We start from the raw sequence: 25,288 nt of genomic DNA, 5'->3' as shown, positions 1-25,288 counted from the left end.
TGGACCCCTAGCCTGGGAACCTCCATATGCCACGAGAGCGGCCCAAAGAAATAGCAAAAAAAAAAAAAAAAAAAAAAAAAGAAGCCAAAAGAAGTTAACGACTGAAGGGAACAAGCAATGAGTTGGATAATTTAGTCACGTGGTATACCCAATCCCTGATGATAATGGCAACTACATTTTGGGATTTGGGGTGTTTGGGTGTTTTGTTTTGTTTTTGTTTTTGCTATTCAGGGCTGCACTTGCAGCATATGGAAGTTCCCAGGCTAGGAGTCAAATCAGAGCTGCAGCTGCCGGCCTATGCCCCAGACACAGCAATTCGGGATCTGAGCCACATCTGCACCTACACCACAGCTCACAGCAACGCTGTATCCTTAACCCATGAGCAAGGCCAGAGATTGAACCTGCATCCTCATGGATACTAGTCAGATTAGTTTCTGCTGCGCCACAACGGGAAATCCTGTGGGGCTTTGTTTTGAGGAGCTATTATGAACCAGGGCCCATACAAAGTCCTTTCTATACAGTTTCTCTGCTAATCCCCTCAATAAGGAAATATAATTCCTGGGAGTTCCCCTTGTGGTGCAGAGGAAACGAATCCAACTGGTATCCAAGAGTATGCAGATTTGATCCCTGGCCTTGCTCAGTGGGTCAGAGATCCAGCATTGCCGTGAGCTGTGGTGTAGGTCACAGATGTAGCTCCGACTCGGTGTTGCTGTGGCTGTGGTGCAGGCTGGCAGCTGTAGTTCTGATTCCGCCCCAGCCTGGGAACTTCATATGCTGCAGGCACGGCCCTAAAAAGCAAAAAAAAAGTGAGCGAGAAAAAGAAATATAATTCTTATAATTCTTCCCATTTCCCAGATTTGAACACTGAGGCTAGGGAGGGTAAACACATGTTCCAAATCATAAAGATAGAAAGAAGTACAGCTGGGATTCAAGCTAGAAATCACATGCTCTTTCCTGTACAGCGAGCTGCCTCCACAACACTAAGAGACCCAGGGAAATGAAGTATTAACTGTAAGAACAACACATGCAAGAAAACATGGCTTCTTGGCAAAGGAATTCATCACATCTTCCCGAAGCCATAAACCTAGAACCCAAAACTGTATTTGCAGAGTTCCCACTGTGGCACAGTGGTTAACGAATCCGACTAGGAACCATGCGGCTGCGGGTTCGATCCCTGGCCTTGCTCAGTGGGTTAAGGATCTGGCATTGCCCTGAGCTGTGGTGTAGGTCGCAGACACGGCTTGGATTCCTCATACCTGTGGCTCTGGCATGGGCCAGTGGCTGTGGCTCCAATTAGACCCCTAGCCTGGGAATCTCCATAAGCTGTGGGAGCGGCCCTAGAAAAGGCAAAAGGACAAAATACAACAACAACAACTGTATTTGCAACTCTTCTGCAGTCACTCTCCTTTTTCCCCATGGTTTCAAAAGATGGAATACATATTTGTGCCAGTTAGTCAAGGAACCGCACACAATTTATTATGAGCTCACCTTGTACAACATCATAATAAAGACGGGTCATTTCACTACTGCACTGCCTATTTGACTATTAACCTTCAAATATTTTCTTGACCTTTTATTCAATGAAAGGTACAAAAGCATCACATTATAAAGCAAGAAATATGGGACATTCAGATGGGTACGGGTGATGTAGATGACAGCTAAAAATAAGCTGGTGAGAACATATCAAAATGCAGACTTCTCAACTGGACATTCCCTTATAACAGTGTGATCCTGCAAATGTCACCACTTTTTTTTGAGTTCTGTATCAGAAACAAACTATCTGAAAAGTATTTCTCTGTTAGTAAGTGATAGAGCATTTCCGACCACAGACACAGGTTATCTTTCTGCAGCTTAAGAAATTAATGCTAGCTATTCCAAGATTAATTTGTGTAGTTCATGCATATCAGAGGAAAAAACGTACAGTTTATTGTATTTTCCAAGTTCCTTCTATCTTTGCTTTAATTGTATATTTGAACTGTCAAATTCTGAGGGAATAACATTAAAAACATTCCACAATAAAAATGTGTTTATCAACAACAATAAAACAAGATTACCTATTCCTAGACTAATTTATTCTATAACCTTCTGATTATATAAAGTTCCAACTTACCATATCTGTGCTAAAACAGGTTGAGGTAACCCAGATTGAAAAAAAAAGTTTCTAGCTTGATCACCTGTAAATTAAATGGAAAAAGTTTCAGAAGAAAATGGCAGTTGACAGAACTCTCCTTATGGCAAAATTGCTAAAAGAGCTGAATAATTCTATAGACACTGAACTGAATCCATCTTAAAAGCTCAATAGTAAATTTGTAAATAACAGTAAAATGAACCCATCAGCATTGACTTTAGAATGTAACACTTAAAAAAAAAACAAAAAAACATGTATACATTCTTTTTTCTCACATGTAACTGGGTCACATTGCTGTACAGTAGAAAATTGACAGAACACTGTAAACCAGCTATAATGGAAAAATAAATCATTCTAAAATTTAAAAAAAATAAAGATTTCTAATGCACTGAAACTTCAAAAAAAAAAAAAGTCATCTCAAAAAGTGTAAGTCGCATTGCTTAGGGGTAGACTGTTCACTTTAATTAATCTTCAAGTAATTAAGATGGTAACAGTGACACATTTCAACAAAGTGCAGCTACAGAAATCCTCGAGAAGCTGATGGCCCATCCTCTGCTTTATAAAAAAGTTCCCTGTCCTTCCCAATTAACTACACTTCAAGTTTCCGGTACTTCTAATATATTTATGGGGAATAAATAACAATGATTAAAAGAATCACACCAATGATTAAGAATTAATAAAGTAAAGAGAACTATGTGACAAACCCACAAATAAACAAGTCCCCAGGAAATCTAGATCCCTTTTTTTTCTAAAGTTAATTCCTGAAGAGTAACCAAACAGGAAAGATACCAGAAAAGGCCAAGTTCAAAAGGATCTTTAGAGACACAGCAATAAGAGGATGCCTTTTCCCCCCCCCCCTTATTGTTTATAATCTGTTAATTTACTTAAGTTTCTCAAGCCAGTTCAAGATCAGAGTTAGGAGTTCCTGTCGTGGCTCAGTGGTTAGCAACTTCGATAAGGAGCCATGAGGTTGCGGGTTTGATCCCTGGCCTCACTCAGTGGGTTAAGGATCCAGCGTTGCCATGAGCTGTGGTGTAGGTCACAGACGCGGCTCAGAGCCCACATTGCTGTGGCTGTGGTGTATGCCAGCGGCTACAGCTCTGATTAGACCCCTAGCCTGGGAACCTCCACATGCTGCAGGTGTGGCCCTAGAAAAGACAAAAAGGCAAAAAAAAAAAAATCAGAATTAAGGAAGTGTTTTTTGCTCAAGGACCACAGTCCAATGCTGCATTACTTAAAGAATGTAGTCCGATCATCTTAACCAATTCCTATCAATGATATGCCTGCAGCAAGTGACCTGGCATCCTTTAAGGACTGCAAAAAAGCTCCAGTGCGTTGGAGGAAAAGCAACTGTACAAATGCAGGCTCGAGGCTAAGGCAAAACAGGGGCAGTGCACCCCCGGTCACAGATGCCCACCCTCACTCTGCATAAGAGATTTCCCACGACATATGCACTATGATGAGTACAAATGTAAAAACAGTGACTCCAATTACCAGTAATAAATCCAGATATTGGCTTTAAGCTATGGAACTGCTGATCATGCTTTGCTCTTTCCTCTACAGTTATGGCCCAAATATCCAGGCTACCTACAAGCCAAAGAAAAGACAAAGAAATTATTCAATGAGAAAGGAAAACGTGCTCATCACACAGTTTCCATAGTACTTTAAGATTCTGTCAGTATGTTATAAATGATTTGATAAATTAACATATTTGTCCCAGAAGTTATGAATATAAAGTTAGAAAACTAAGAGTAAAGTAGGCCAGGAGTTCCCATTGTGGCTCAGCAGGCTAAGAACCCAATTAGTATCCATGAGGATGCAGGTTCGATCCCTGGTCTTGCTCAGTGGGTTAAGGATCCTGCACTGCCATGAGTTGCAGTGTGAGTCGCAGTGTAAGTCACAGATGCAGCTCGGATCTGGCATTGCTATGACTGTGGCTATGGCTATGGCTGGCAGCTGTGGCTCCAATTCAACCCCTAGCCTGGGAACTTCCATATAATGTAGCCTTAAGGAAAACAAAACAAACAAACAAAAAAGAGTAAAGTAGGCCAAACAAACAAAAAGAGACATTGGAATAAATTCTTTTTCAAAAAAAAAACTTATCCTATAATCCTATAGACAGCAAAAGTATATGAAGACATAAGTTAATAATCATGACCAATTTACATCAACTCAAGCAAAAGTCTAATTTAACACAGCATTTTCAGATGTCTTAAAGGCCACAGAAGAAAGTTATGGAAAAACGGCGCTTCATAATCAGTATCCTATGTGATGCTATGACAATCTCTCTGGGATGATAAAAATATTCAAATACTAGATTGCAGAGAGCTGTATGGTATGTAGATTATAACTCACTGAAGCTGTTTTTTAAAATGTGTATCCTAAAAAAAATAATGACAAACCACCAGGGAATGGGGTTTAGGCTCTTCTTCAGTTTCAGCTCTGGGACTGACCAGATGTCCCCTCATTTGCTAGATCATTTTCGCTTTAGTGCTAGGTCTCTTCAAACAAATTCAACACATAACTCTAGATTACATAGGTAGAAGGCTCTTAAAAATTCAGACATTTTCCCAGGGAGTTCCTGGTGTGGCACAGCAGAAACAAACCCAACTAGTAACCATGAGTTTGCAGGTTTGATCCCTGCCCTCGTCTAGTGGGTTAAGGATCTGGCATTGCCACGAGATGTGATGTAGGGTGCAGATGCAGCTGGGATCCTGTGTTGCTGTGGCTGTGGCGTAGGCCAGCAGCTGTGGCTCCGATTTAGTCCCTAGCCTGGGTCTAATATGCCATATGCCATGGGTCTGGCCCTAAGAAGCAAAAAACCCCCAAAAACAGACACCTTCCCAAAAGGTGGGAACAAGCAATATGTGAAGATGCCCAGCACACAAATAAAATGTCTACACATTGCATCTCCCCTCTCTGCAGGTGCTGGTATGACAGTGACAGGCAGCAGCAATACTGTCTCTGCAAACACAGCTGTTGAATGCCTCAGATGTGCCGGCCACTGCATTAGACCTTAGGAATAAGTGATGACCCAGATCGAGACAGATCCCATCCCTCCCCTCACAGGCCTCACAGTCCTGCAACTTCTACGGCCGCAACAGAATTCACCCCTGGAATTTATAAACAAAAGCAAAGCCCCACGACAAAAAGAAAAAACAAAAACAAACAAACCAGAAAAAGTGCTCAGTAATTAAGAAAGGGAAGAAAAGCCAAATACAGCAATAAAAACAGTAACACTAATGGTTTTGAAAAGGTTGCAGATTTCTGTACTAGAATCACGCAGGGACTTTTACAGACGTGATCATAGGGACGTGGGTTTTGCTGTCTTCCCCTCTCCATGGTGACTAGGTTATTAGATAACTGCCAGGAGAAATGCATTAATACGGCATGATCTCTTGGGGGGAAAAAAAATAAAAACCTGGCCAATAAGTAAAACTAACGTTTATAACACTTTCCTAATAACCTTGGGGCAAATTACTTGAAAAACACATTTTTACGCATATTGATGTTCCAAGAAGATAAAGTAAAACAAAAAAGTCACACTTTAAATCAAGTCTTCAGAAAAAGTATAGAATAAATGATGCAGTCACTTCAACAAATAAATTGCAAACAAAAAACACAACTAGGGTATGGAGGGGGCTTCGCTAAAGAAGCACCTTGTGAGACCCATGAACTAACTGCAGTGCTCTATCTTTCATTCGGATCCTGATTTTTACCAACCAAACATAACAACAACTACAACACAATACCTAGAGCCTATCAGGGAAAACTTTAACGCTGACCTGATGGCTGAGGACATTAAGGAATTACTGTAAATTTGATGGATGTGATAATGGTATTGTAGTTGCATCTTTAAAAGTGCCATCCTTTAGAAACAACCACTACAATATTTGTGAATGAAATGATATGATGCCTGGGGGTTGCCCAAAAGAAGCCAGGTAAAGCAGTATTGGCCATGAGTTGGTAAGCACTGAAACTTACATGAAGGGTTATCTTATTCCATTTATGTGTATATTTGAAATTTGCCATAATACAAAGTTTTTCCATAATACTAAGAAAAATGCAGTTCTGGGTATATTAAAAAAAGGAAAATAATACAATTATAAATGTAATAAAATTCATTGATTAAAAAAAAAAAAAAGGAAAATCTTTGAAAACTTACCACCAAAAGGTGTTGGAAACTGAGCCATGGTTCTGCTACTTTCACCTTGCTAATGGACGCCTGTAATTGAAATGCAACATTTTAAGTTTATGAAAATTTCACTCCTAGAAACTTAGAAACACACTAACATGCTGTCTTTAATGACCTGAAGACTGATACTAGAGCTAGGGGATAGCACTACAGATGCACGTTACAAACTAAGGAAGCGCTTTCATTCATCCCTTCACGGCACAGCTACTTGGTTTCAGGTGCAATGATGGACACTGAGGAATGAGGGCGAATGACTCTTCCGCAACAAGAAGTTTTCAGTCTTGTGGGTGATATTCTCAGCTCAGGACAACCTACTACATCACTACTTGTATTGTTGCACTTGGGATTTTTTTACATACATCTTTTTCCTAAACTTCTACATATACTGGTCTATCTGCCTGATGGTTATAAGAACTCCCCCCCACCCCTCCTTTGGCCGTACCCTCAGCATGCAGAAGTTCTCAGGCCAGGGACTGAACCCAATGCTGGATTTTTAACCCACTGTGCCACCAGGGAACGATACAACTGCTCTTTTTATTCTTTTCCTTTTTTGTTTTTTTAAGTATACTTGACTTACAATGTTGTGCCAATTTGTGCTGTTCAGCAAAGTGACTCAGTCATATATATGTATTCTTTTAATATTATTTTCCATCAGGGTGTAACCCAGGAGACTGGATAGAGTTCCCTGTGATATACAGTAGGACCTTGTCATTTATCCATTGTAAATGTGATAGATTGCACGTACTAACTCCAAACTCCCAGTCCATCTTACTCCCTCTCCCCTATCCCCTTGGCAACCACAAGACTGTTCTCAATGTGTATGAGTCTGTTTCTGTTTCACTGATAGGTAGGTTCATTTGCACTATACACACACACACACACACACATATTTTTTATTTTATTTTATTTTTCCTTTTTAGGGCCACATCTAGGACATATGGAAGATCCCAGGCTAGGGGTCAAATGAGAGCTGCAGTTGCTTGCCTACGCCACAGCCACAGCAATACGGGATCCGAATCACGACTGTGACCTGCAATGTAGCTCGTGGCAATGACGGATCCTTAACCTACTGAGCAAGGCCAGGGATGGAACCCACATCCTCATGGGTACTAGTCGGGTTCGTTACTGGTGAGCCAAAACAGGAACACCCCACAAGTGCTCTTTTTAATGAGCACTAAGTACACGCTGCCCACTGTACTATACTCGGTGATTGATAGGTCTTATCTCTTTCCACATCACAGGTCCTATATTACCATCCCCATATTACACACAAAGAAAACGAGAATCAAAGAGGTGAAGTAATTAGAGCAAAACCACATTCTTAGTAACCCAGCAGGACTGAACAGGAGCAGCAAACTCCACGGTCTGTGTTGCATTTAAAAACACACTGTCTGTAGTTGATGCCCAAAGATTTTGAGAAAGTCCGCTGGCAAGGCATATTACACTAATGCCTGGCCAAAATACCACACACAAACCCAGGCTCAGAGATTTGTTCACGTACAGCCAAAGTGAACCCAAGCCAGATCTTCTCCCCAACTAAAAAAAAAATCCAACCCACAATTGCCAAAGCAATTCTGAGGAACAAAAACCAAGCAGGAGGCAAAACTCTCCCAGACTTCAGGCAATATTACAAAACCACAGTCATCAAGAGAGTGTGGTACTGGTACCAAAACAGACAGACTGACCAATGGAACAGAATAGAGAACCCAGAAATAAACTCAGACACCTATGGTCAATCAATCATCAACAAAGGAGGCAAGAACATAAAATGGGAAAAAGACAGTCTTTCCAGCAAGTATTGCTGGGAAACCTGGACAGCTGCATGCAAAGCAATGAAACTGGAACACACTCTCACACCATGCACAAAAATAAACTCAAAGTGGCTTAAAGACTTCAATGTAAGACAAGGCACCATCAAACTCCTAGAAGAGAACATAGGCAAAACATTCTCTGACATCAACCTTACAAATGTTTCCTCAGGTCAGTCTCCCAAAGCAACAGAAATAAAAGCAAAAATAAACCAATGGGACCTAATCAAACTGACAAGCTTTTGCACAGCAAAGGAAACCAAACAGAAACCAAAAAGACAACTTACAGAATGGGAGAAAATAGTTTCAAATGATGCAACTGACAAGGGATTCATCTCAAGAATATAAAAACAACTTATAAAACTCAACAGCAAAAAAGCCAACAACCCAATGGAAAAATGGACAAAAGACTTGAACAGACATTTCCCTGAAGAAGATATACAGATGGCCAACAAGCACATGAAAAAATGCTCGACATCCCTGACTATTAGAGATATGCAAATTAAAACTACCACAAGATACCACCTCATACCAGTCAAAATGGCCATCATTAATAAGTCCACAAATAACAAATGCTGGAGGGGGTGTGGAGAAAAGGGAAGCCTCCTGCACCGTTGGTGGGAATATAAATTGGTACGGCCGCTATGGTAAACAGTATGGAGGTATCTTAGAAAACTAAACATACAACTACCACATGACCCAGCAATCCCACTCTTGGGCATATCTCCGGACAAACCTTTCCTTGAAAAAGACACATGCACCCGCATGTTCACTGCAGCTCTATTCACAACAGCCAAGACATGGAAACAACCCAAATGTCCATCAACAGATGATTGGATTAGAAAGATGTGGGATATATTAAAATGGAATACTACTCAGCCATCAAAAAGAACAAAATAATGCCATTTGCAGCAACATGGATGCAACTAGAGACTCTCATAAGTGAAGTCAGTCAGAAAGAGAAAGCCAAATACCATATGATATCACTTACACTTGGAATCTAATATATGGCACAAATGAACCTTTCCACAGAAAAGAAACTCAAGGACTTGGAGCATAGACTTGTGGTTGCCAAGGGGGAGGGGGAGGGACTGGGGTGGATTGGGAATTTGGGATTAACAGATGCAGACTATTGTCTTTGGAATGGATAAGCAATGAGATCTTGCTGTGTAGCATTGGGAACTATATCTAGTCACTTATGATGGAGCATGATAATGTGAGGAAAAATAACGTATTTTTGTATGTGTAACTGGGTCACCATGCTGTAGAGTAGAAAATTGACAGAGTACTGTAAACTAGCTATAATGAAAAAATAATAATAATAAAAATCATTATGTAAAAAGTTAAAAAAAAAAAGCCCAAACAGTATTTTTCCTTTTGCTTAATTTAGAAATGTGGTAAATGCCCATAGTTAAAAATGAATACTAAATAGACATGGCAAAATTAGATTAATTTAGAATTTAAAAATGACAGCCCTTGCCCTAATACTCAACTTCATCTGTCCATGGAATTTTAGAATTCCAAAGCTCTTGTTGTTCTCAACCATGTATTCCTAGTGTCCCCCTCACTCCCATTTTTTAAACGGACACAATTTGGTTTTGGTTTTTAGTTTTGCTTTTTAGGGCTGCACCCGCAGCATATAAAAGTTCCTAGGCTAGGGCTGGAATAAAAGCTGCAGCTACAGCCTATGACAGCAATGCGGGATCCGAGCCTCATCTGCAACCTACACCACAGCTCACGGCAACGCCAGATCCCCAATCCACTGAGCAAGGCCAGGGATCAAGCCCTTATCCCCATGGATACTAACTACTCAGATTTGTTTCCGCTATGCCACAACGAGGACTCCAACACAATTTCTCTTCCTCCTCTGACTTTCCTTATTGCATTTTGTCAGGCCTGGCAGCAGAGGATGGCTTAGAATGTCAGGTCCCTCTGTTAGTTTTCGATCCTTGCCCACACGCGACAAAGACTTGGAGGTGCAGGTGGTCTGGCGTTTTACACATTTATTATAGCGAAAGCACATTTTCAGAGAAAAGAGAGCTCACGTGCGTGCAGGTTAAAAGAGGGCCCGGCTCATTTTACAATTGTTTTAATAACCCCATGAGGCAGATTTGAGTGGAGACCCAATTTCCCCTGCCCCAGCCCCCCCCAGCCATGCTTAAGGGCTGAGAGTTGTTCCATCTCTGTATGGGGCATAGTTGATCTTCTGATTGGCTTAGGGCAGGACACCTTATTTGCATGGAGAACAGGTTATCTAGAGAGGTGGGGTGAGGAATGAGAGACATTCCTTCCCTACCAGGCTGTTTAAGGTAGAGGAAAGGGCCAGAGGCTTTTGGGTTTAACCTTGAAGGGGAACTGAAGCCTATAACAACTTTGCTCATTTCTTTTCTTCTGTTTGAGTTTTTTTTTGTTTGTTGGCTGGCTGATAAAGTTTGCTTGGGGTCATTCTCTTTCACTTTTGAAGCTTTCCCCATACATCTGGTGATCCTTGGATGTGCCTTCGTCTTTAAGAGGGAGGCACTAAAAAAAGGCTCAGAAGCAGGATGGAAGTGGTGGCGGATGGACGGGCTTCTCTGTATGATGATGATCGAATATATCTAGTCATCTTTTCACTGGGAGCTGTCCGGATGCCAGCATGTGGAGGTTTTCTTCATTCAAGATATTCTGCTAGATGTGTGTTCCCGCTGGCTTCTGGGGAGGAGCGGAGAAGCAGGAAACAGGTGAGGGGCCCACACATCAGTGGGTGGACTTGTTTACATGTTCAGGCCCATTCTCACCTCTCTAGTCTAGGGCATCTCTGCTCTAGTGCTCTTCCCACCTCCCTAGGAGGAAGGGGACAGAAATAGTTACCTGTCTGGCTCGGGGCGCAGGAAAGAATGGTTCAAAAGATCTGGACATAGAAGATTTTTACATAATATTATTATGTAATATTTACATAATATTATTATGTATTATAATATAATACATAATATTCATTTCAGCTGCAAAATTGACCTGACCTGCACCAGGAACCTCCAAGCACTCTGAAGCCAGGCGCAAGCTGGCTTGACCGCATCTTTACCTACAGATACTATGTTATCTTCCTCTGAACTCAAATTACCACTCCTTTCTAAAAAAGCATCAGGGAGTTCCCATTGTGGCTCAGCGGGTTAAAAACACGATTAGTGGAGTTCCCATCGTGGTGCAGCGGAAATGGATCCGACTAGGAACCATGAGGTTGCGGGTTCGATCCCTGGCCTTGCTTAGTGGATTAAGGATCTGGCGTTGCCATGCGCTGTGGTGTAGGCCGGCAGCTGTAGCTCTGATTTGATCCCTAGCCTGGGAACCTCCATGTGCCGTGGGTGCGGCCCTAAAAAGACAAAAAAAAAAAAAAAAGAACACGATTAGTATCCATGAGGATGCAAGGTTCAATCCCTGGCCTTGCTCAGGGGGTTAAGGATCCAGTGTTGCCATGAGCTGTGGTTGGAGATTGCAGACACGGCTCAGATCCCACATTGCTGTGGCTGTGGTGTAGGCCGGTACCTGCAGCTCTGATTTGACACCCAGCCTGGGAAATTTTATATGCCTCGGACGCAGCCCTGAAAACAAAACTGTTAGAATCCTTTGTCACTATCTTCTCTCCTGTTTTCTTCTTCCTTAGGAGTTAACATCTTTTATATTCCCGACATGACTATGGCAGCCTTCAGGGAAGGAAAGACACATGTGGTCAAACCACCATATTTAACTGGAGGTCTGTGAGCCCAGCTGAGAAGCAGGCTACTTCTCACTGCCAATTCCCTTTAGAAACTACAGCTACTATTCTGTTCTTCCACTATTTCTCATTCAATATTTTATGCAGGTAAGCTTGATAATCTTCCAAAAGATTATAGTGTGTTTCCTCTCAATTCATCTTCCTATTTTTTGAAATTGACAATAAGTCATATGTCTTTTGAGATTTACCTACAAAAATTATAAAACAGAATCCTAAAGCATATGTAAAAGTTCTCCACAAAGTAGTCAGAACTGAAACTCAAAAATATGGGTGTTCCTGCTGTGGCACAGTTGGTAAAGAATCTAACTGCAGAGGCTTGGGTCGCTGAAGAGGTATGGGTTTGATCCCCAGACCAGCTCAGTGGGTTAAAGGATCTGGCATTGCCACTGTTATGGTGTGGGTTACAGCTGCAGCTCAGATTTCAATCCCTGGGCCAGTAACATCCACATGCTATGGGTGTGGCCAAAAGGGGGGGGAATATATATATATAGTTGAATTCCTATATACTGGGAACAAATAATTGGCAACTGAAATTCAAGGCAAACAATCCCATTTACAATAGTGCCAAAAATATGTAAAAGCCCTGGGTATAAATTTAACGAAAGACATCCAAAGCCAGTGTCTTGCTACTAAAACTACAAAATATTGCTGAAAAAGTTGAAGACCTAAATAAATGGAGAGATACACTATGGTGAGGAGAGATTCAATATTGCTAAAATGGCAATTCCCTCCAAATGCATCTACATATTCAACACAATCCCGATCAAAATTTGCACCAAGCTTTTTATTACAAATTGGAAGGGTGATATTGAGATTTACATGGAAAGGCAAAGGACCTGGAATATCCTCAGCAGTTTTTCTTTTTTGACCATGCCTCCAGCATACAGAAGTTTCCAGCCCAGGGACTGAACCCACTCCAGAGTAGTAACCCAAGCCACAAGAGTGACAACACCAGGTCCATAACCCACTGAGCCACCAGGGAACTCCCACAGCAACTTTTTAAAAAAACAAAATTGGAGGATTTACCCTACTTGATCTCAAGATTTACTATAAAGCAACGTAATCAATACCTTTGGGGACTGATTTAAAGGCAGACATACTAGATCAATGGAAAAGAAGAGTTTAGAAATAGATTTACACATGTTAGGTGCATTCATTTTTGGTAAAGTTGCAAGGGTAAATCATTGGAGGAAAAAAGTTTTCAACAAACCAAAGCAGAGCAATTGGATATCCACATTTGGGGGGAGGGAGGGTGAAAGAGAGAGAAAAAAAAAGAACACTGACCCTTACTTCATAAAATGCACAAAAAATAATTTAAAATGGATCAAAATTTAAAATTTAAATTTGGCCTTAATTTAAAACCATATAGTTTTACATTAAAAATTCCAAAGAAGTGGAGAATATGTTTGTAATCTTGGGAAAGGCCAGAATTTCTCAGAACAGAAAGAGGCATAGTTTATTTCAAAAAAAGAGAGAGAGACAGCTTGCCCCCAATTGGGCTTCATCAAAATGAAATGTTAGCCTCTTCAAAAGAAGACATTAAGAAAGCAAAAAGGCAGGCATTCTCATTGTGGCTCAGAAGGTTAACAACCCAGCACAGCATCTGTCAGAATGCGGGTTCGATCCCTTGGCCTTGCTCAGCGGGTAAAGGATCTGGCATTGCCGGAACTGTGGCTCGGATCATGGCTGTGGCGTGAGCCTCAGCAGCAGCTCCCATTCAACCCCTAGCCTGGGAACCTCCATGTGCCACAGATGGTGGCCAAAAAAGAAAAAGAAAAGAGAAGAAAAGAAAAAGGCAGGACACAGACTGGGAGGAAACATTTGCAACACTTGCATCATACACAGGAACTATACTCAGAATATATAAAGAACTTTTGCAACTTAAAAAGAGTAAGACAGGGAGTTCCCCTGTGGCTCAGCAGATTAAGGATCCTGCTGTGGCTCTGGTTATTGCAGTGGTGAGAGTTAGATCTCTGGCCCAGGAACACTGCTGTGGCATAGATCACAGACATGGCTCAGATCCCTCATTGCTGTGGCTCAGCTCCAAATGGACCCCTAGCCTGGGAACCTCCATATGCTGCAGGTGCGGCCCTAAAAAGACAAAAAAAAAAAGACAAGTAATTTCATGAGGAAATTGATTAGAGACACTTCGCAAAACAATTCCCAGAAATGGCCAATGAACACAAGAAAAGATGTTTAACATCATTAGCCACTAGGGAAATTAAACAAACGTGATGTGCCCTGCTATTTCCAACAGCAGGGAAACATGAAAAAGACTGACTGTACCAAGTGCTGGTGAAGATGTGGAAGAGCTGGCCTCGCATACACAGCTGGTGGGAATGCAAAATGGTGTGATCACTTTGGAAAACAATTTTCTTAAAGGTTATACAGCTACCATTCAACCCCAGCACGCTACTTCTGTATAGTTAGCTGAGAGAAAAGAACCTTATGTCTACACCAAGATTTCTACTCAAGTGTTCATAGCAGTTTTGTTGTTCAGAGCCAAACACCAGCAAACCAAACAACTGAGAATGAATACACGAACAGGGACATACCCATACGATGACATATTACTTCACGATAAAGAGGAACCAACTGTCCCTAGAAGCATTAACATGCATGAATATCAAAACCACTATGCTCAGGGAAAGGAGACAGGTATATGAACACATACCCACAGTATGATTCCACTTTTGTAAAAATTCTAGAAAATATGACCTGCTCTATAGGGATGGAAAACCAATCAGGGAATGTGAGGAGATGAGAGGAAAGGTCAGAATACAAAATTACAAAGAGGCACAGGAAGCAGAGGGGAATGGAAATACATCTATAAAAGCTGATCAAACTATACACCCTATTTATTAATTTTTTGGCCGCCCCGTGGCATATGGGGGTTCCGGGGCCAGGGATCTGATCCGAGCTATAGCTGTGACCTAAGCCACATCTGCGGCAATGCTGGATCCTTAACCCATGGTGCCAGGCTGGAGATCAAACCTGCGTCCCAGTGCTCCCAAGACACCATGGATCCTGTTGTGCCACAGTGGGAACTCCTGGATACTTTAAATATATGAGGTTTGGTGTACTTCTAACGAAGCCACAAGCTGCAGACAAAATACTAAAAATAAAAGCCAAGAGTTCTGCAATCCTAGCAGTTCAATTCAAACTAAAATATCTACATTGGAATATCCTCTTAAGAGATGTAGTTATTCCCAATAACTCTCTATAAGTATTTTATCTTTAAAACAACAGCAACGAATTCAACTTTAAGCTCAACCAAAAAACTTAATTGAAGGGCTAGAGCCAATGATGGACAACAGAACTTCGGAATACGAATGTTTAATATAGGACTTCCCATTGTGGCAGCAGAAATGAATCCAACTAGGAACTATGAGGTTGCAGGTTCGATCCCTGGCCTCACTCAGTGGGTTAAGGATCCAGGGTTGCTATGAGCTATGGTGCAGGTCGCAGACGCAGCATGGATCCCATGTGGCTGTGGCTGTGGAGTAGGCGGGCAGCTGTAGCTCCAATTAGACCCCTAGCCTGGGAACTTCCATGTGCCATGGGTGTGGCCCTAAAAAGCAAAAAAAAAAAAGAATGTTTAATATAATTAAGGAGTTTATAGTTATCTCATAGGACTCAATAGCAAAGTAAACAGAATTTTTAAACGGGCGGAAGACCTGACCGGTCACTTTTCCAAATAAGACGTACAAATGGCCAAGAGGGACACAGAAAAGGTGCCCAATGTCACTAAGGAAATACGGCCACGCACCTGTCAGGATTGTGATTGCGGAAAAGACAGGAAAGAACAAATGCTGGCGAAGATGTGGAGAAAAGGACACCCTTGTACACTGTTGGTGGGGATGTAAATTGGTGCGGCCACTGTAGAAAACAGTATGCAGGTTCCTCGAAAAATTAAAATAGAACTAGCATAGGAACCTGCATTCCTACCACTGGGTATACATCCAAAGGAAATGAAATCATTATCTCAAAGAGGAGATATGAATTTCCATGTTCACTGCAGCATTATTAACAATAGTCAAGACATGGAAACAACGTGCCTGTGGATGGATAAATAGATAAAGAAAATGGGAGTTGTGTATAGAACACGCTATTATTCAGCCCTTTTTTTTTTTTTTTTTGGTCTTTTTTCCATTTCCTGGGCTGCTCCCATGGCATATGGAGGCTCCCAGGCTAGGAGTCGAATCGGAGCTGTAGCCGCCGACCTACACCACAGCTCACGGCAACGCCAGATCCTTAACCCACTGAGCAAGGCCAGGGATCGAACCCGCAACCTCATGGTTCCTAGTCGGATTTGTTAACCACTGAGCCACGACGGAAACTCCTCGGCCTTAATAAAAGAAGAAAATCTTCCATTTGTTACATGGATAAACCTAGAGGACATTTTGCGGAGGGAAATTAGCCAGACACAGAAAGGCAAATACCACATGATCTAACTTATATATGTGAAATCTAAAGAAGTCAAACTCCGGAGTTCCCGCCGTGACTCAGCAGTAACAAACACAACTAGCATCCATGAGGATGCGGGTTCTATTCCTGGCCTCGCTCAGTGGGTTAGGACCCAGCACTGCCATGAGGTGTGGTGTAGGTCACAGACGAGGCTCGGATCTGGCATTCCTGTGGCTGTGGTGTAGGCTGGGAGGTGCAGCTCCAATTGATTCGACCACTAGCCTGGAACTTCCATGTACCACAGGTGTAGCCCTAATAAGCAAAGAAAAAAAAAATCTGTGTGTGTGTAGAGTTAGAGAGAAAAACGTGACAAATAATAATTCACTGAAACTGTATTATTTAAAGACTTACTAATACACCTGACCTGTATTAACCATTTGAATATTTTAATCCTACAGGTTAAATAATATTACTGCTCCATCTTAAGGATGTGGAAACTAAGGTACAGTTTTTATACAGTCATCAAATGACAGAACAGAGTCAGTCTGGTTTCCAAGCTCATGTACATAACCTCATACTTTCAGGATTAAGAATTTAATGGAACATTCGTGAACTAGTTAGCCTGGTAAACCAACCAGGGTGGAGCTGGGGGTGGGGAGTGCAGGGACACTGCTCCAAGCAATAACTGGAGAACAAAAAAGACGACGGAAGGGAAACCAAGTAGGTTTGTTTTTTTTCTAAATGTCACAGCAAACCACAGAGGAAACTGAACGGAGGAAATAAGTTGAACAGAATTTTGCCAGATAAGTCCAAAGAGCTTTTACTTCTTATACAAAAAAGAAGTGAAGTGTAAGCATTTATCAAACGGAAGTTGGAAGTCTCATATTAAAAAAAAAAAAACCTAACAGAGAAGTTAAAAACAAGAACAAAAAAGAAGCAAATGAAGGCAGAAGTTCAACCATGTGCACACTGAGATTTCAGCAGGGTTAAGGTGGGTCACTTCCAATGAAGGCATTCGGAAAATGTGAGCCCACTTAAGAGGAAAACAGAGAAGGTCGCTCTTCTCTTGCTGCTTGAGAAGCAGGCGGACAGGCCACTGCTCTAGAACAAGTGCAGAAACTCACCAGTTGCTGCAGTGCTTCTGGTGGGGTGGTCTGTCTTATGGGCAGAGAGGGCAGCCACCATGCAGACAAGCATGCCCCATCCTACCATTAACAGCCTAGTATTTATATTTCCTGTTAAGTCTTTTCTCTTACAAATATACAATTTTTTCCTTCTTTTGCATGTTTTACATTATAGTACATACGTTCCCCAAGTTATGAAAACCTTTCATCATCATGCTGCTGGATGTAGATATTTAATTTTCAGAGTGAGGCAAACATGCCCATATTTACATATAAAAGATAGCAAAACAAACTAAATATTGAGCAATCAAGAAATATATAAATAGGAGTTTGAAAATGTCAGGATTTTTAAGCAAAAGCTAAAATATGTTTGAGAAAAGTCTTTAATCTTTGTTCATTTCAGCTTCAGAAAGTTGAATTAGTCAAAAAAAATTATTCAAAAAAAAAGATCCCTATTTTCAGTATTTACATTAAAATCCCAAATATTATATTTAAAATAGAAGACCTTATAAATGTATATTTATAAAATAGGTAGATCATCTCTATGTTTTTTGGCTGCAGCCATAGCATATGGAACCTGCACCATAGCAGTGACTCAAGCCTCTGCAGTGGCAATGCAGGATCCTTAACCCACTGCACCACAGGGGAACTCCAGGCAGATCATCTTTAAAACAGTACTTAGTAAAATGCCATTTTGGGAGTTCCTCAGTGAGTTAAGGATCCAGAGTTCTTCCTGTGTGCTGTAGGTTAGGTCCCTGCAGATGGGGTCCAGGAGGACCCCACACAGTGGGTTAAGGATCCTACATTGCCGTAGCTGTGGCAGAGGTCACAGGTGAGGCTAAGATTCAGTCCCTAGCCCAGGAACACCCATATGCCGCAGATGCAGCTGAAAAAGGAAAAAAAAAAATTTTTTTGTCTTTTTGCCTTTTTGCCATTTCTTGGGCCGCTCCCATGGCATATGGAGGTTCCCAGGCTAGGGGCCGAGTCGGAGCTGCAGCTGCCGGCTTACACCAGAGCCACAGCAACTCAGGATCCGAGCCGCATCTGCAACCTACACCACAGCTCACGGCAATGCCAGATCCTTAACCCACTGAGTAAGGGCAGGGATCGAACCCGCAACCTCATGGTTCCTAGTTGGATTTGCTAACCACTGAGCCATGACGGGAACTCCAAAAAAATTTTTTTTTAACTAAAAAAATATATATCATTTTGCATAATAAAAAATTGTGTTAAAATAGGTTTGCTATTTGATTTCCAATGTTTTGCTCTCATAAAGCCCTGGTTATTCAGAAAATATCAAGTGATTTCAAAACACAAAATAAAAATACAAAACATGTGGTTTCTAGCACATAACAGATACTAAAATTTTAAATACTGAAAGGCAAAATTTAATTATGAGGAATAAAATTTCTAAAAATTACAGGCATAATTTAAAACTTTTAATTTTACATTAAATAATTAAATTATTGAAAACATCTTTTAAAACACGTATGTCATGTTATTCTTTCAAATTCCCTAAAGGTTTGAAAATTTTCCAATGTCTTTTAAAATTAAAGGAGGGATGGAAGTTTCTGATGTGGCTCAGCGGTAATGACCCCAACTAGTACCCATGAGGATGCGGGTTTGATCCCTGGCCTCACTCAGTGGGTTAAGGATTCACTATTGCCGTGAGCTGTGGCATAGGTCACAGATGCAGCTCAGATCTGGTGTTGCTGTGGCTGTGGTAATAGACCAGCAGCTGCAGCTTCAATTTGATGCCATGGGTGCAGCAGTAAAAAGCAAAAACTTAAAAAAAAAAGAAAAGAAAAGAGGGAAAGAGTGAATATAAAAATAAATATTGAGATGAAATGAGATAATTTAAACATATACTCATTCATGAAAAAGAAATCTTCACAATTACGCAATTCAAATAACTAGCAGAATTCTAACAGACAAAAGAGGGCTAAGGGTTAGTGACCTAGGAATCAAAACAGGGAGTTCCCTGGTGGCACACTGGGTTAAGAATCCGTTGTTGTCACTGCAGTGGCTTGGGTAGCTGCTGTGGTGCGGGTTCGATTCCCTGGCCTGGAAACTTCCGCATGCCACAAGTGTGGCCAGAACAAAAAGACCAAAAAGAGATTATGAATACACATTATCTGGTTTTCACTTAATGCCCATTCCCTCACAAAATCTTGGAATCATATAAATAAGGAAAATGAGTCTCAACAATTAGAGACACGCAGAGGCTACAGGAGAGGCAGGACCTAAGCTATGCTGTGAACACACCACTCCACTGACCTCTGTGGCTGGATTCCTAACAAGAGAACACATGGTCTGAATATTTCAAGACATACTCTTGGTACAGAAGACATTTTCTGTACAATGAACATTTATATGCAAATTAGGCTTACATCCTCCTTAAACTTACAGTATTCTCACAGTTTTAGACCTCAGGCAAGGACTTATGCCACCAGAGAAAGGCAAGCTGATTAGACAGTAACAGAGACCGAGAGGTAAGGAAACAAGATACTTATTCTTCCTCGTATTTAAAAGAGACTAGGGAGTTCCTGTTGTGGTGCAGTGGAAACGAATGCGACCAGTATCCATGAGGACTTGAGTTCGATCCCTGGCCTTGCTCAGTGGGTTAAGGATCTGGCATTGCCATGAGCTGTGGTGCAGGCCGCAGACGTGGCCTGGATCTAGCATTTCTGTGTCTGTGGTGCAGGCCAGCAGCTACAGCTCTGATTAGATCCCTAGCCTGGGAACCTCCATGTGCTGCAGGTGCGGCCCTAAAAAAGCAAAAAAAAAGACAGAGGAAAAAAAAATTCTTTATTTTGTTGTACAATTGCTCAAAAGGTCTCGTTTTAGGTTAATGGACCTACAGGATAGAAATGTACAGAACAGAAATTTTAAATTTCTGGACATTTGGCATCAATGATACATTGAGAAAGAAAGGAGAGGAAAGGTGTCAAAACGTGGGAGGAAAATGAAAATATATGTGCAAATATCTTGAAAGATATAAAAATATCCTTAGGAACACATAAACGTATATAATACATTCCTATCATGTTATTGTCTGATATTCGAGAGTTATGAGGGTCTGGTTTTAGGCACTGTTCTCTCTATATTCATCCCTGCTCTAGAATAAAAATTAAAAGGAATCACAAAAATAAAAATAAAAACAGAAGCAATCTATTGTCCCCATGCTTCTTACTTTTGGAGGGTTTTACATTTCTAAAAATTCAAAATTGGAAAACTTAAAAAAAAAAAAAAGGAAATCACTCTTTAAGAAAAAAGTCTACAATGAGTGGAAAACAAATATCGGAGCCTCCACCCCTGCTTATTTAATAAACCAGTCTTGCACTAAACTCTACTCCTGTGAAAAACGAGCAGGAGATGAACAAAAGGGAAAAAAGTTGCCCTGTACAATTACACATAAAGGCAGGATGTACACAAAGCTCTTTTGAGACACAGAGAAAAGGTACTGAAAGCCAAACAATAAACGGACAAAGGAAATGATGAATCCCAAACATGCAGCCAACCTGATCAATGGTGAACTGTCACAGCTGAAGTCATGGGCCTTAAACGCAGCTTCAACATGTGCTCCTGTTTGAAGCTGAGCAAGATGACCTCAGAGGTGTGCAAGACTTTAGAGCTGCACGAGGGGTAAAGAACCCACTAAAAAAAAGAGAACCTTCTTACGACGTTCAAAGAGACACTGTCAATGTTCTGTCTGAAAAGCTGTCGTGAATATTCAAGTTGTCCTCTCAAAAGAGAACAGGCATGCCTCCCAGATTCTTCTTGTTGGGGGAAGGGTGGAGGTGAGAAGGGGACGGGTCAGGAATGACCCGTGGCCAGCAATCACTGTCAGGCCCAGCTGTCACATCACTTGGCAACACCCACCGCGACTCCATTCACTCCTGCTTACTTTCCACAAGGAGAAGCGCCAGGGGATTGGGCCTGCAGAGCTCAAGGAGCAGATTTTAACCCCAGTTCTTCTAAATCACCCTTACTTCAATATTTGCAATTGGAAAGAATTCATCAGGGAGCAATAAAACCAAAGCGCAGCTACAGAGTTGAAAAATGAGGGACAGAGAGGACAAAGAGACAGAGAAAGGCGTTCCTGTTTTAAGACAGAAATGGAAATTAAGCAGCCCGGCTTTGAAACTCATTTCCACCTCTAGACCATCAACTAACGGCAAAGTTCCATCTGAAAATTAAGTCATTAACTATAGCTTGTCTAAGTTTTTTAAGCAACCAGATTCTAGAGCACTACAGCTGCAGACAGCATAACCATTCATAAAGCCTCAATAAAATAAGTGAGGGACTTTATTTCTTCCAGAAAGTCCCATTTTCAAGAGGTCATTAAGCATAAAACATTATCACTGAAAGCTGAAAAAGTAACTACAGGGAAAAAGGCAGATTACTCCAAAATGCTTTTTAAGAATCACTGAGTGGGAGAAGGGCATTTCAGATTAAATTTTATCTTAAATATAAAACTTCTGAAGTTTCAAGATTATCAGCTAAAATAATGAGATTATATACATTTAATCTATGATCAACTCACTTTCCAGTTTCTCCCCAAATAAAAATTAATAAGTGAGCAAACAACAAAATGTCACAGCTAATTGTAAATACTTGTCACTGGGGTAAAAAAATGTAATGAGCCAGGGAATGGGGGAACAAAATATTGTCCTCTGTGTCGTGGGAATAGAGTCACTAAAAAAGGAGATGATCTAAAGATTTTCTTCCAAATAAAAACTGAACTTTCAACACATTACCAGGCACATGCACACTTAAAAGAAAAGATTAAAGTAACTTCCATGTTGCAGCCCAAGAAATGATATTGCATTTAGTCTCAATTCAACACGGGGTACTGGCTGACGACTCTCACCTTTATCGCTAGCGAATTAACTTGTGAACCTCTAAAGGCAGCAGACAAGCCTGGCCTTATCAATCAGTTGAGCTGCACGAACAGTGGCCAAGCCTAGGCAGAGAAAACTTTTAGAGAAAGCCTCAGCTGTAGAAAAGAAGTCAATAAAACTACCCAGAAAACACCGACTATGCAAAACAGCACTGCAACACTGAAAAGAGCAGGAAAGCAGGAAGGCCTCCTGCCCAATTTTTAAGCCTGCTTCAACAAAAATAGTGCAACAGCTGCAACCGGAAAAATTAAATATGAGTTTTATAGATCATAGTAAAAGAAGAAATGAAACATATGCATGCTGTACAAAAAGCAACCATGTGCTTAGTATTGATCCAAGGCTCTATATTTGAATATATTCATCAAAATTAAATTGGCTATATGTAAGCTTTGATAATGAGTACACAACGGACAGGAGAGAGAGTATTTCACATCTTCGACATCTTCACAAGATGCAGTACCACAGTGGACATCAAGGCCAACCAGACCAACTCCTGAGGCCGGCAAGTGGAAACCTCAAGGGGGGTTTGTTTTAATCTCTTATTAGTTTTTGCTCAGGACTGTTAAGTGTTTGCCCAGTCTCGAGATAAAGGAAATCTACACAGCTACCCATTAAAAGTCAAATCCCTGCATGGATGCTGGCTGCCCTGTGCTATAGCTGAGGATTATTTCCCAACGTGTAAAGAATGGGCAAAGTCCAAGGGAAAACCCTTGCCATAACATCAGTGAAATGTCACTGAGTGTCATTCATGAATGAGAGTAAAAGGCAACGAAGTCATTAATAAAAACCAACTGTGCTCCCCCACTAGGTGACCTAGAGGACTTCTATGCAGGATGAAATTTATCACCACAGTTTTAGGGCTTGAACAAAACTGTTCAATAACATTAGCATCACTAAAATACTCAACAGACTGCAGCCCACTGAAAACCAGAGCGTTTCAGAGGGCAACAGATCCATGATTGAAATCTTTAATTTCACTTGACGGAATTACACCGAGATATATTTAAGGCTGAGAAAAAAGGAGAAAAGCTGAAAACAATCCTGGTCATCATTTACTGAGGATTTCACTCAATTTCTTGAAGTAGATCTGGCTGTACCATGAAAGTACAGAAAAGAAGCCTGGAAGTCTCTGCTAAAAAGAAAAAAAAAAAAATCACAAATACACTGTGAGCTAGAATAAAATTGCAAAAGAAGAAAATCCCAGCTTTTCTCAATTTCATATTTTCTTTTAACAGGTTCAACTTCTCATAATATGAAAAACATTGTAGAAGCCAATTTTATTCTCAAAATGTGAATTCCAATTCAATTTATCTAGAATTCAGTTTAGGCATGTTTGCACATGTAAAGCTGGCTGCATTTGATTTTAATGTTGTGAAATCCAGTAGTGCTATTAAGCCTTACAATTCCGAATAACATTCAAAAGATTTTGAAAAGATAACTATTATTACTGGAGGGAAGGAAAGTTAATTCATGCAATATGCAGTTCACTGATTAACATTCATCTATGTGGACATTATAAAACTAACCCTTTTATTCCCTCTCTGAAAGCTTTTCTTATTCCCCCCCCCCCATTGAAATGGATTTTAAATTTTTTTTGTCAAAGGCAAATTTTACTTGGGAATTTCAGCCAATTTAATTAAGGTCAATCCAGGAGTTCCCGTCGTGGCGCTGTGGTTAACGAATTCGATTAGGAACCATGAGGTTGCAGGTTCGGTCCCTGCGCTTGCTCAGTGGGTTAACGATCCCGTGAGCTGTGGTGTAGGTTGCAGATGCGGCTCGGATCCCGCGTTGCTGTGGCTCTGGTGTAGGCCGGTGGCTACAGCTCCGATTGGACCCCTAGCCTGGGAACCTCCATATGCCATGGGAGCGGCCCTAGAAACGGCAAAAAAAAAAAAAAAAAAAAAAAAAGGTCAATCCAGCGTGGAAAGCTCACCACAAAGGAATGAAGTAAAACCTCAAAATAAATAAGTTTATTATTGCAGATTTGCAATGTTAATAACTGTGTAACAAACAGAGCCCCCCCCCACCCCTTACACTGCTGGTGGGAGGGCAAAACTGTAACATCTCCTTTAGAAAACAATGTGACAATAAAGTATCAAGGATAAGAAAAATCTTCTTTACCCATGTAACCAATAATTCAACTCCTGGGAATCTGCCCTAAGAAAACAATCCAAAATGGAAAGATCTAAGACAACCTAAGGAAGGGAAGAAAATAGTTTCAGATGATGCTACTGACAAGGGCTTTAATCTCTTAAAATTTACAGACAATTTATACAACTCAACAGCAAAAAAACCAACAACCCAATGGAAAAATGGACAAAAGACTTGAACAGACATTTCTCCAAAGAAGATATACAGATGGCCAACAAGCACATGAAAAAATGCTCGACATCCCTGATTATTAGAGAAATGCAAATTAAAACTACCACTAGATACCACCTCACACAAGTCAGAATGGCCATCATTAATAAGTCCACAAATAACAAATGCTGGAGGGGGTGTGGAGAAAAGGGAAGCCTCCTGCACCGTTGGTGGGAATATAAATTGGTACGGCCGCTATGGTAAACAGTATGGAGGTATCTTAGAAAATTAAATACACAACTACCATATGACCCAGCAATCCCACTCTTGGGCATATCTCCGGACAAACCTTTCCTTGAAAAAGACACATGCACCCGCATGTTCACTGCAGCATTATTCACAACAGCCAAGACATGGAAACAACCCAAACGTCCATCAGCATATGACTGGATTAGAAAGATGTGGGACATATAAACAATGGAATACTACTGAGCCATCAAAAAGAACAAAATAATGCCATTTGCAGCAACATGGATGCAACTAGAGACTCTCGTACTAAGTGAAGTCAGAGAGAGACAAATACCATATGATATCACTTACACTTGGAATCATTAATATATGGCACAAATAAACCTTTCCACAGAAAAGAAACTCAAGGACTTGGAGCATA

General features: G+C 40.9%; 1 protein-coding gene across 2 annotated transcripts in view; it reads right to left on the bottom strand.

The window, feature by feature from the left end:
* The window catches only part of ITSN1 (intersectin 1), a 235,828-nt gene that overhangs the window by 159,960 nt on the left and 50,580 nt on the right, over positions 1-25,288 (bottom strand). For both annotated transcript variants that reach the window (XM_047795839.1, XM_047795833.1), the window contains exons 2-4: positions 6,294-6,353; positions 3,623-3,715; positions 2,111-2,174 (exon numbers count right to left, since the gene is read on the bottom strand). In XM_047795839.1, the coding sequence (XP_047651795.1) occupies positions 2,111-2,174; positions 3,623-3,715; positions 6,294-6,321 (185 nt within the window). In that variant the 5' untranslated portion in view covers positions 6,322-6,353. The remainder of the gene's footprint in view (positions 1-2,110; positions 2,175-3,622; positions 3,716-6,293; positions 6,354-25,288) is intronic.

Source organism: Phacochoerus africanus, chromosome 1 (genome assembly GCF_016906955.1).
Source record: "Phacochoerus africanus isolate WHEZ1 chromosome 1, ROS_Pafr_v1, whole genome shotgun sequence".
In the NCBI taxonomy this organism is placed as follows: domain Eukaryota; kingdom Metazoa; phylum Chordata; class Mammalia; order Artiodactyla; family Suidae; genus Phacochoerus; species Phacochoerus africanus.
This window is presented reverse-complemented; position numbering and strand designations above follow the sequence as displayed.